We start from the raw sequence: 13,415 nt of genomic DNA, 5'->3' as shown, positions 1-13,415 counted from the left end.
AAGGAAAGTTTCAATGGACAAAATCATCCTTTGATCTCTCGGTGAATCTTTTTATCCCAAGTAATTTTTTCCCATTCTGACTCACTGCACCTAATCCAGGATTGGGGCATGACTGACTAACACCATCAGAAACGCAAGCTTTTTAAAAGCACAATCTCTTCTGAAATATATAGGTAGGTTAAAAGACAAACCTTGGTTTTTCTGGTTATTGCAACATACCAGCAGAGGACTGGGATACCTTTTTCAGCCCCGGAAGTGCATTCCTTTCTGGGGAACCTTCCAAGTACTGCATGGCAGCTGAAAGCAGAGCTCTTCCTGCTGGGATTTATGGATGGAGATATATATATATACCATGGAACACTATTTCAATACATGATCACAGCAGTGAAACTTTTATATGTACAAAGATGGAAAGACTGATCATTACCTACCATGGAGGAATGGTTGTCAAAATTACTGGACTTAGCTGACATAACAAAGCATATACCTGTTGCCTTAACAAGAAAATAGCAACAACTAGCTGCCACATGGGTTGGATCCATAGTTTACTGGATATATGCCATTAGGTAGACACTTGAAAATACCCTGGCGTGAACCTCCACTATAAACTTATGATAAAGAGGTAGAGGGAGTCCTTCTGAAGCAGAAGTATCTCTCACTGCAAAGCCCAACAATGACAAACTTAATCTATTTGCTTTGTTCTTCATATCAATGGCCTGCAATGTCATAAAGTCCTTCCAGTAGCACCTTAGAGACCAACTAAGTTTGTTACTGTTGTTATAGTTGGTCTCTAAGGTGCTACTGGAACGAATTCTTTTATTTTGTTTCGCCTATGGCAGACCAACACGGCTACCTACCTGTAGCTACTGCAATGTCATGTCGCTGAACTACGCATTCCAGCAATAAAGCCTAGTGCCTTTACCAAACCTGTGGTATACTGAAATAGGCATGTATGCTAGAAGTTGGTGCCTCTTAAAGATATCCTGCCCATCTTACTTTTACGTTTCTAAGTTTACAGCTCCAATTCTGGGTCACAGAAAGCTTCCAGGCAAGCAACACTTTTGAAAGGGAACAAACAGATCTCACAAGTGTGTTGATTCTGCCGTTCCAGCGTAACCCAGTTTTGCTTAATATAGCAGCTCCTACTATTTTCTCCTACCATGGAGAGGACAGCCAGTTCTCTACTTGTCTACTTGCAAGCCATCCCTTGTGGTTCAACTTACAAAGGCCACCATCGCTCCTGGTTCTACTTCAGAAACCTCAACCGCTTATGCTGCGCCACACTTCTCTGAAAAGAGCTTATACTTGCTTCTCATCCCTCATTTCCAATAACTTCACGAGACGCAACTCTTCTAATACTAGGCCTTAAGAGAGATGTAACTTAGACCCCAGTTCCATAAATGGGGTGAAGAAAAGACTAATTTATGCAGCTAAATACACCGTGGATCCTCTTGCTCAGACAATTATCACCCAGTAGTTTGTACTGTTGTGCTTTTGATTTTTTAAAAACTTCTTTTCCCCCCCCCCAATGCCATGGAAGTGCCAATTTCAGTTTAAGAGCCTTCCACTCAGGCCACTCCACACCAAGTCAAATTACTAAGAAAGCTGCCTGACTTCCAAAGCGTCTGCTGTGCCAACAGAAAAATAAGGGCAACCAAGAGAGTTCAGCCTTTTACCTAAAAACAAAGGCGCAAATGAGAATCGGGAGTCAAACAATGTAAACAGAACTCAGGAGGCTGACTGATCTGTGGCACATGTGACACTATTTTAAATACTGTGAGGCAAATGTATGCAGAGTAAAATCTAAAAGAGGGCCAAGTGAGAAGGCAGCACTCAAAATAAAAAAGGAGCTGAGCTCAGACATCGAGAACGATGGAGAGAGCTGCTTGTCAAAGCAGATGGAAATGTCTGGGCACAAAGAGTGTTGCAATTCACAGCCTCACACTACCCAGATGGCAATAAAACAGGCACTCTTTATTCTGATCTTTCTGAAGTTGGAGACATGAAGATCAGATGGCAACATGTCCTACATAGGATCGTTTAGAGATGGAAGCCAAGCCAATATAGGCTTTGGCAAGAGCATCAGAAAGATGATATCCCATCTCCTTCCATTAAGCATTTGTTGCAATACTACTCAAAGTTGTGATGTGCTGCATCTAAATGTAAGACCAGAAGGGAGGAGGAGGAAAGACTACATTGTATGTGTCTTGTGATAATGAGAGGCCTCTATATAGCTGCCAGGTTATGATTACTTTGTTGGCATATTGCATGAGAAAAATATACTTTGAGATTAGATTTTTGTTTCATCCTTGCCATCTTCCAGGAGGAAGAACACGGGTGAACACAAAAGGTTTTAAATTTTAGATTCTACTTATACCAAGTCTATCTTGATCAGTATTGTCTAGACTGACTGACAGATTTTCAGCATTTCAGACAGAAGTCTCTTCCATTCCTGTCTCGAGATGCCAGAGATCGAACATGGGGTCTTTTGAATTCAAAACATGTGATCTATGGTTTTCTCCCAGTCAAGTGGGAGACACACACATTTACCACCACTTCTGTGCTTCTAAGTTCTAGAAGGACGTTTCGGGAGATAAGAATGACCATCCTGCACTGGGGCTACGCACATTTGTGTAAGGTGTTAACAAAGGTCCCAATGCTTTTAGCCAGCTGCTCTTGTACTCTACTTGTATATTTGATTTGGCCTGGAAAGACATTCATCACAAGTACTGAAAGTGGCAGTAATTAAGGCATTTCAACTAACAAACTCATTCAGTTTTCACTGAATGCATATTTTATCGTGCTAGAACCTGATTTGTACAGAAAGGGCTAGAAAGTACATGGGGATTGTTTTGGTTAAATGTTAGAAAAATGAGAGAAATTTGGGCATTCAGCCTTCAGCCCAGGAGCTACCACCACTCGTACACATATAAATAGTAGAATCATAGAATTGTAGAGTTCTATACCAGGGTCATCTAGGCCAACTCCCTGCAATGTAAGAATAAATGATGCACCTACACATATTACTGCTCCCTCAAACACATTATTACGTATTATTTCATAGCTGTCAATGTTTTCCTTTTTTTTAAAGGGAAATTCCCTTATTCCGAATAGGATTCCTCGCAAGAAAAGGGAAAGTTTACAGCTATATATTACTTTCTTTCTACCATCTAAACATATCCCACATTTAAAGAAAACACCATATTCCTGAAACTACAAGAGAAAATATACTGACTTTTTGTACTAAATAAGAAGCAGAGATATAAGCACACCTCATCTACATACCAGATGAAGACTAATAATGTTAATCTTATTCACAGTTTGCAAGATGGTATATTAGAGACGTGTTTCAACTTCTGGGTGATGAGACTTGGGGAAATTATGTTGTCTTCATGTAAAGAGAGTTGGAAATACTATTGCAGAATTTCAATTTCCATCCATTTGTTGCTAGAAATGAACATCATAGCATCTTGCTTAGCCAGGCTCTCAGCAGCAAATTTTGTCTGGAGGGAAACCTCAGAGACCTCACATAACTCTTCAATATGCTTTGGAGTCTATGTTATCCATTTAGTGGATGCCAACACCACCCAGTGGCAAGCTTATACCAACTACAGCAGTTCTGCAAGAAAAGTTGGGTGCAATATCTCTGCACACAATTCTTGAACTTTTCAGCAGCAAACACCTGCATATTAGCTAAACAAGATGAATACATTATTGACCAAAAGCTGTACGTTTAGGGAATCTTCGGTTATTAGTCTACTGATTCATTAATATAACCCTACTGTATGCTAGGACCAGTATGAGGGCCAGACCTTGATGGCTGCTTCACCCGGTGGTATATTGCAGGTGAAACCACCACTGCCGAGTCTCTCTACCTTCAGCACCAAGTGTGCGAGGGATAAACAAGCTGCAGCCAGGTGCTGGCAGCAGAGGGACTCGGCAGTGGTGGTTTCACCTGCAATATACCACCAGGTGAAGCAGCCATTAAACTCTAGCCCTCATACCAATGAGGGTGGAACATCAGCCTCAGCCAATGTAGCTCGTTCCTAGCTTGGCTGCCTACACAGTGCAACAGAACTCCCACCTCTCCTCCAGTTTGCATGAGCCAGAGGTGGGAAAGTGCCTCCTTCACACTTCTCTGTTCAGGGACACACAGCTGCCTGGGAGACATCAGAGCTCGCTCAGCTGCAGAGCAGGAGCCTTCCTGCCCCCCAGCTGAGCAGTGCAAACAAGCTGTGTTGTCCCTGCCCCCAAGGCTCTGGGGTGAAAGCACCTCAGCTCCCGCAGTGAAAGCTGCAGCAGTTTCACCCCACAAATCGCAGGCTGGGGGCAATGCAGCTCATTTCAACATTGCAGTGTATCGTCAGATCGTGATGTTTGGGCTGGCTAAAGGCAGATCAAAGGGACAGCACTGCTACCCAAATGAGCAGCATGATTCATATAGCACATTTCACACCTTCAAAAAGCCTGCTCCACACATGCAGCCTCAGTAATTCTTACAAAGCCCTATAAGGTAGGTTGATCATATTTCAAACAGAACAGTGGTTTTCCCAAGATGAAACCAATGGCCAAGGCAAGATCTGCAGACCAGCTCTTAGCTCACACTCGTCATCACTATGTTAAACACTGCTTTGCTTCCAGAGTAAAAATGCTCTATCCTCTCATACACTAACACTAGAAAACGGTGCCCAACAGGATCTTTTGCCCATGTAGGATGCTAAACCCATTCCAACACTCCACAGGCAATTGTGAAACCATCTTGTTCAGTGTTTGGGATGCAGAGATTGGTGGTTTCTGGCTTTCGGCAAGCTGCTTTTCCAAACCAACAGGAAGTGCAATGTCCACAATGGATGTCAGGATTCTAAGAGATTCCCATGACAGTAAAGCTTCCCCCATCCTGCAGCCATGCCATCAAACTGATACAGAGCCTCATTTCACCTTGCCTTCCTAAGTGATTAGACTACCAACAAAGGACTTATATGGCAGTACACAAAAGCTTTTAAGTTATCAGTACCTTGAGAAATACACTTACCAGCTGTGTCAAATTCTGCTGCTAGCACACGCGGCTTGGGATGTCAGTAAAAAAATGCATTTCAAAAATTCCATTTCCAATATACTTTTGTCTGTATTACACATACAAAACTCCCTAACATGTCACAAAAGAATTCATCCAAAGCTAATGAGTGTCTACCTCACAAAATTAATCATAATTTGTCTTAATTCCACTCTGAAGTACTATTTCCAGGGTGATTAGTCTTTAAACATTGAAAGCATCTTCCCAGACCCATCTTTATATTAGCAGAAACTCAGAGAAACATAATGTAAGTGATAGGAACTAGGTTTGGGTGTGGAGTGGAGATATTTAAGAATCAGTCAGCAACACAAGTTATCCCTAGAAAAAGCTAGAAATTCTATTGAAAAATAAACAAAAAAAATGTTCAGCTTTTGGGTTTCACCTACAATGAAGAGCAACAAGAAGAGCAAGAAAATGCACATATCAAGCACATAATAGACAGCAGGTTCCCCAATACTTTCAAATTAGGCAAGGTTTCTCCCTAAAGCCACCACAGGCCAGTATACGTCTTGTGGTGATATAGCTAGTTTGGCAAGTGTACATCAAATAAATTCCATAGAGTATTCTCACCAAGATTTACATACTGTGTGGCAGCCTCTCATTTAAGCCTAGTCTACACATACAAGAGAACAGGCCACACCACTTTCAACTCCCAGTGAAAAATCTTTTAGATGTTTACTCATACAAAAAAAACCTGCCTTGATAAAGAAATCTAATACATCAAGGAGGGAGATTCCAGCACGGCCCTTTGTCAGCTTTGCTGGTTTTCTACCTATACAGTAGTGAGTTTGTTGTGGGAGAGCATTCAAAAGCACGACTCTTGCACCTACATTCAGAAGTGAGAAAGGGCCATAGGTCAATAGTAGAGAACATGCTTTCCTTGCAGATGGTCTCAAGATCAGTCTTGGCTTCTCCATTTTATTAAAGTACCAGGGGATGGGAAAGAACTCCACCTGAGGCACTGAAGAACTTCTGCAACTCAGGAGTGGAGCAATGCCATCTATTCCACCACCTCTGCCATTTACCATCGCATTCTGTTGCATAGACAATGTTCCTGTTTCTTCCAAGCAAGAGGCTGCCAGGTCCATGGCTGATGCCACCATGCGAGAAACAGCCACATGAAGGCTTAACTGTTAGCACATTTCTGTTTATATCCAAAAGGCTGCTGCACAGATTCATCCATTGAAATAGCACGGAGGCCCCTTGTTCACAAATAAACATGTTTCCCTAGTGGCCCTCTTGAGAAAAATGAACCCGTCCCAAGCCTACAAGCTAAGCCATATTAAAGATACATTGTCAGTTCATTTCTCTTCAGCAAAATGTTCGACGAGGTCAAAGCACCATAGCGGTCACTCACCTGGGCAGCTCTGCTGGCTGACTTTCTAAGGGGGCAGCAACAGCCTCCGGTGGCGCCACGGCTGCATTGGCGGCTTGTGCATCTGCTTTCTCCTCCACTGCCACAGGCTCCTGTGACTCTGTAGCCTTTCCACCCTCCGATACAGAGTCATCACCCACTGCTGCACTGATCTCAATCTCCTCAGCTACAGCTGGCACCACCTTCACTCTTTCTCCTGCAGCTGCCATGTCCTCCTCTCTTTTCTTCACTTTTTCCTGAAGTTCTTGCTGTCTTCTGTCATCATCTTGGCGGGCCAGGTGTTCAAAGTTTTTGAAAGCCTGAAAGTGATACAGCAAACAAAGCAACAGCCCAACCATTAACCTATAGATAACAATAAGAGAACAGATGGAAAGGGTGATTTGTTTTTTTTTCAGAGGAGTGACAGAACTGCTCCTTGAAACAGACTGCTTCGTGGATGACCTACAGAAACAAAGCCATTTATATTTCTAACAAAACAAGTGCTGAAGCTTTGGAAGGACAATCAGCCCACGGTATTAATTATCATTGAAGAATGGGAAATTATGCAGAAAGAAGAACTATACTAAACATAAACTTCTAGTGAGGTGCTGTAGGGCAGTGGTGGGGGACTGGACACAGTCAGCAGGCCAAATAATCATCATCATCATCATCATCAATTTTTATTTATACTCCGCCCTCTCTACCCAGGGCCAGGCTCAGGGCGGCTAACACCAAATATGAATTACAATAAAACATAATAGAAAAAGAAAAAAGCCTCACCCTTCATTGGCACTCACCTGGCAACACAGTGATGGCAGGTGACCTTTCTTTGAGCCCACACTTTTCTTTGGAATACCCAACAACCTTGTCAAGCACTCTGTAAGGGACCTGAAAGCCTTGCTGAGGGCCTTGCAAAGCACTATATTGTGAAAAGCCTTAAAATATTGACCAACCAGATATTTGTCAGGTCTTCTGAAGCCCCTTGCAAAGCTCTCCACAAGACCCAACAGATGATACTTGGGTCTTGCAGAACCCTTTGCAGGTTCATCAACAGTGCCTGGAAAGCCCCTTTCTGCTTGCTACCTACCCCACACCTTACCTCAGGCATAGGGGAGGTGGGCATAGCTTGGCCAAAATGGCCTTGCAGACCAAATAAGAAGGCCTGGTGGGGACCAATTAGGCTTGTGGACCCTGCTGTAGGGTTTCCACAAAAACTCAGGGCCATAGATAAAAAATACAAGTAGTATCTTTAAAATGCCACAACAGTATTTGTTGTGTGTGTTCGGTATAACAGACCTGTTTAGCTACCCCTACAAAATTAAAACGTAATGACACGTACCTGCAACACCTTTTCTCATAGCCTTGTATGCAACCACCTGCCTGGTCACTATAGACAACAAGGAGTTACCTGAGTCCACTTAAGTGAGCAGGTTACAGGAAAAAGAACATAGCATTCTGTCCCTCCTCTAGTAGCCCATCTCATTTCTAAGCTGGGCAAAGTCCTTCATAGAGAAGATAAAATGCAGATTTTAAGAGAGTAACAAGGGCCGTCTAAACTGCCACAGGGATGAGGGTGAGGCAGAATAAATATGCAGCACTCCACTTGTAGCAGGCGCCTCTTCCTCTCTAATTGCCATTTGTTAACTCTCAGCCCCATCCGAACAACACATTGAACAAAAACATCTCCACCCTTCTCATAGCCACACGCACACAGGGGCAGTTATTTCACAAACACACTTGGATCTAAGTGTTTAATCTAGTCATGCTTCTGATGCCCAGTTTTTATAAAGCAGCTGACAAAAATAATTCAATAGCCATTCTAGAACAGTCAACTGTTCCAAGAATAGACTGGAGAGGTCAGGCTGAAGTGGATATCAATCTGAAGGCCAGACTTCTGTCTGAGACAGCATTAACAAATGCATGTAAAAAAGATACATGGGTAAGATGTGGGCAAAACCATAGTCCAGTATCAAACTGCAACCTGTAGTGTGCAGTAAAAAAGCCAAAGCCTGCTGCATTTTCATCAGATTTTATACAAGAAGACCTGGGAATCTAGGAAGCAGAACAAGCCTGAAAAACAGCTACATGACAGCAGTAATGGGATCTAAGGAAGGGTCAATGCAGGAAAAACAGCTAATTAATGCTTCTGTCCCACTACTTGCCATTGGGATCTTCTCCCTCTCTTTTAAAAGTAAAGGGGTGTGTGGGTGGGTGTGACAAGAGTGAGAGAGACATGAAATTAAGAAAGCACCTTTTCAATTTAGAATTGGGTACAAAAGAAAACTTTATCTAACCATACTCCTACAAGGAAGTAAAAGAAGCCCTAACACAACTTTTATTTCTAGTTATCAAAAATAAAGCTCTTCTGGTGAGAAATTTTTAAAACTTCAGAATTAACTTTTCTCTAGTTTGGTTACAGAACTCTTTAGAGCTCTAATGCTAAAAAGATAAGCAGTTCTAGAAATCAAAGGTGATTTTCAATGTTAGTCATACCTGAAAACAGACCCAATGAAGTCAACGGGCTTAAATAATTTATTGGTACATTAACTTTAAATAATAATAATTCGCTCAAATGCATTGTCATTACCTTAACTAAGATATATTCAACTTTAATAATGGATCCTTTTTTAAAAACGGCCTCTTATTTCACAGGAAAAGGTTGGACTTTTGCCACAGACGCCTCTTAATTCCAGTCATGTATACAAAGCCATTGTATATCCACCATCCGATAAACCACAAAGGAGAGGGATTCTTAATTATATTTTGGAATCACTAAGATCTTGCAAGAGAATGTTGGGTCTCATTGTTTCACCGATTTAGCCCCTTAAGAATGTGGGATATCCTATATTTAAACCAATATACACTGTGAGAAGGGAGAAGAGCACCCATACGCCTCAAAAAAAGTACAGCTGGTGCAAATTACAATTATTTTTAGTCTTATTTATGTTTATGGAGATGACAGAGAAAGTCACTTTACATTTCTGGCACATTATAAATTTAATTAATTAAGGCTGCAACCTTATACCCACTTATATGGGAGTAGGCATGTAAAAGGTTGCACTTAACTCTACACTCTACAGACAGCGGATAAAGAGTAAGAATTTTGCATCCAGGGAACCAAGCACCCAACTGCCAAAGGTGGGTGAGCAAGGTGAGCTAAAAGAGGATTAAAAAAAACACACAATCTAATTCTTATCAATCTAATAAAGATTGGGATTGGAATGTGAATGGACTGGAGTGACAATGCCATCGTAGGGCAATGTGTCAGAATGGAAATTAATTCTGTTTTGTTTTATGTAAGCCATCATGGGAATTGCTCCAGGTGAAGAGGGAAAATAGAACTGAAACAGGCATATATCTGCCACCTAAGGATTATACTTTATTCATGAAAGTGGGCTCTAGCCCAAAAGAACACAGCAGCGTAATTCTGAGTTGTGTCTGTGGCACCTTAGAAACTGTTTGTTGAGTTTGCTGTGACAAACTGACGCAGCTACTCCTGCGGAATGCGGTGTAGTTGTTAATGTTGGGCTAGGACTGGGAAGGCTCCAGGTTCGAAACCCAACTCAGGCATGAAGCTCACTTTGAGCCAGTTTCTCTGTGTCTCTCTTCTCTCTCTCTCTCTCTCTCTCACACACACACACACACACACACACACACACCCTTCTCTTACGCTGTGCCTAATGTACCCCCACTGGGATGCTGCGATTATTAAAACGAGGGTGGAAAAAGATAACCCTAAATTCATTGAAGCCAGGGGGGAAACATCTCACAGTGCAACAAATATTTGTATAAACAACAGATCGACTACTGCAGAGCTTTAAAAATTGTCTGATTTGTTATTCTTTATTACGCCTCATACTCACTTGTCTCCAAGCGACTTTGGACGCATTTTGTTGTTGTTTTGAAAGGCAAACCTACCTTGTAACTGTTCAAGAAACACCGTATAATTCCTTACCCATATATGGACAGAAAACAATTCGCTCCCATAGAACCCACCACAAGAAACTCCATAGCATACGGCTTCGTGGACTAAAGCTTCCCTTCCACCTACAAACGCCACGGAAATAAACAACTATCTGACTTTTAGAAGACATCTGAAGACAGCCCTGTTTAGGGAAATTTTTAATGTTTGGTGTTTTATCATGTTTTTAGTATTCTGTTGGGAGCCACCCAGAGAGGATGGGGAAACCCAGCCAGAAGGGCGGGGTATAAATATATTATTATTATTCCAGAATAAATTTTTATGGAGTCTTTAGAGATGCCCAGCAGGGACTGTGCTGCTTTTTTGTTTTGTTTTGTTTTGCTGACAGCGAGAGTTAAACCTCCCGGAAATGGCTACCTAAATAAGGATTCGTATGAAACAAAAACAAATAACTCTTCATTTTGAGCGAGGGACAAGGGAGATGGGCGAGGAGCCCCCAGCCTCTCGGACTCACCCGAAGCGCCATGCACTTGGCCACCCCCGGAGGGAAGCCAAGCCGGTCGGCCGGCTGCACCAGGAGCCGGTAGAAGTCGGTCTTTCGGTACAAGAAGCCGAAGAGGATGTTCAGGAACTCCTGGACGTTCCCCACATGCTGCAAGATGCCCAGCAGCGCCTGGTCGTACATGTCCGTCATAGCGGCCGCCCGCTCCATGGAAGACACCCGAGGCCGGAGGAGAGGCCTGGTCGAAAGGCGCCGGGGGACACGGCGAGGCCAAGCGAGCGGGCGAGCGACCAGCCTCCCGCTCCAAGCAACGAGCGCCTGGGAACTCCGACTGGAGAGTCCGCCGCTGTCACGGCAACCCTCACTCGGTGGGGCAACCCGGTGACGTGATGGCAGCGGGCACTTCCGGTCCGGCGCGGAAATGGGTCCGTCCCCGAACAGCTTCCCGGCGCGGCGGAGCCGCAAGGTTCCGCTTGGGCGTTTAAAACGGGCGAGCGTCTTCGACGAGGAATTTACTACATCCCTCCGCGTAGTGGAAGCAACTTTATTGGGCTCTGCCCATTTACCTGGGAGTAAGCCCCGTTGGGTGGCTTGGTTCTGAGCAGACGTGTGAGGTTGAATTATTGTTGTTTCTTTTTTAAAAATAAAAATTTTTTTATTATTGTTTTGACAAAGTAGTAATCATAAATAAGAATAAAAACGTGCACCCCACCCCCGAGACCACTGCATTGTAACTATCCCGCCTCCCAAAATTTCATCCCCTCTTGCGGTGGTTTGACCCGCTTTCCTTTTTAACAGTAGAAATTATGCAAGCACGTTCCAGATTTCAAAATAATTTCTCCTGCATATTCCCCATTTGCCTGGGAGTAAGCCCCGCTGGGTGGCTTGCTTCTGAGCAGACGTGTCAGGTTGCATTATTGTTGTTTATTTTTTTAAAAAAAGTTTATTTTTATTTTGACAAAGTAATAAGAATAAATAAATAAGAATAAAAACGTGCACCCCACCCCCGAGACCATTGCATTGTAACTATCCAACCTCCAAAAATTTCAACACCTCTTGCGATAGTTTGACCCCTTTCCATTTTAACAGTACAAATTCTACAAACACCTTCCGTATCGCCTCAAAATCATTTCTCCTGCATATTCCCTATCTTACCTTAATAGCACATTAATTTATTAAAAGCTATATCCCACACGTCTTTATACCATTCTTCCATTTTCTATTCACCTTGCCCCTTCCACTTCCTAGCTATAATAACTGGTGCAGCTGTCAATAAATTTGTGAGCCATTCCTTCCTAGACTGTTTATCTTCCACCCCATTGTAAATTGGTATAATGCTACCTCTAGACTTTCAATCAGCTTTAACTCAGTGATTTCTGTTATCTCCTTGAACACACTTCTCCCCAAAATTGTACATATTTACACCCCCACCACATGTGAACATAAGTCCCAGTTTCCTGTTTGTAACGTTATTATCATCATCATTATCATTGATGGCTTGCATTCAAACCATTTCCAGCACCGTTTGGAATACATGACTGTTCTTTCCCCCTGAGGTGGTATAATAGACCTGCAACAGTTTTTTTTAATACCCCCACACTTTTTCTTTTTTAATCACCTGCAAATAGAATAATTGCATATTCTAACTGCCTTCTAGCAGACATTTACCTGTTGTGCTAATTTCCTCTTTGCAGGGAGTGGGTCCCCCCCCCCACTTTTATGGGAGCATTAAAAAACGACATCATCCACCTGTAGGCTGAAGTGTTAGAGCCCATACTACCTTCTTAGCATTCTGTTATCATCAAAATTATCACATTAACCCTACTGTGTGGAAATCCCTTGCAGACAACTGTAGTGCCAGGAGACAAAGATGCTTTTCCCAACACAAAAGCAGGTCCAGCACTCTTCCTGCATACTGCCTCTGATAGAGAAGGTACAACATTACCACTGGAGCTAGTACCCTTATCGTCCATGAAGTTGTCTAATCCTCGTTTGAAGCCATCCAAGTTGGTGGACATTACTACTTCTTCTGAGACTGAAATCCACAGTGTAATTAGGTTAGGGAAGCTTTTAATGTTTGATGTATCACAGTATTTTAATATTCTTTTGGAAGCCGCCCAGAGTGGCTGGGGAAACCCAGCCAGATGGGCGGGGTATAAATAATAAATTATTATTATTATTATTATTATTATTATTATTATTATTATTAATTATGTGCTCTGTAAGGAATTACTTTCTTTCCTCTGTGCTGTATCTTCAGAGTGGATATGTACAGTGGTACCTCGGGTTACATACGCTTCAGGTTACATATGCTTCAGGTTACACACTCCGCTAACCCAGAAATAGTGCTTCAGGTTAAGAACTTTGCTTCAGGATGAGAACAGAAATTGTGCTCTGGCGGTGCAGCTGCAGCAGGAGGCCCCATTAGCTAAAGTGGTGCTTCAGATTAAGAACAGTTTCAGGTTAAGTACGGACCTCCGGAACGAATTAAGTAATGAATCCGAGGTACCACTGCATATGATTACTGCCTAAAACAGCCACAAGCTGCAGCTCTGATTTTAAT

The 13,415-nt window shown here is 42.6% G+C and overlaps 1 protein-coding gene across 1 annotated transcript in view; it reads right to left on the bottom strand.

Moving 5' to 3' along the window:
* NUDCD3 (NudC domain containing 3) overlaps positions 1-11,265 on the bottom strand; it is a 56,181-nt gene extending 44,916 nt beyond the window's left edge. Inside the window, exons 1-2 of the mRNA XM_083480709.1 lie at positions 10,865-11,265; positions 6,432-6,748 (exon numbers count right to left, since the gene is read on the bottom strand). Of these exons, the coding sequence (XP_083336835.1) occupies positions 6,432-6,748; positions 10,865-11,062 (515 nt within the window). The 5' untranslated portion in view covers positions 11,063-11,265. The remainder of the gene's footprint in view (positions 1-6,431; positions 6,749-10,864) is intronic.
* Between the last annotated feature and the right edge of the window lie 2,150 nt (positions 11,266-13,415).

The sequence above is a fragment of the Podarcis liolepis genome (assembly GCF_965112155.1).
Source record: "Podarcis liolepis genome assembly, chromosome: 16".
NCBI classification, from domain to species: Eukaryota; Metazoa; Chordata; class Lepidosauria; order Squamata; family Lacertidae; genus Podarcis; species Podarcis liolepis.
Note: the sequence above shows the minus strand (reverse complement) of the source record. Positions and strands in the feature narration are given on the sequence as shown.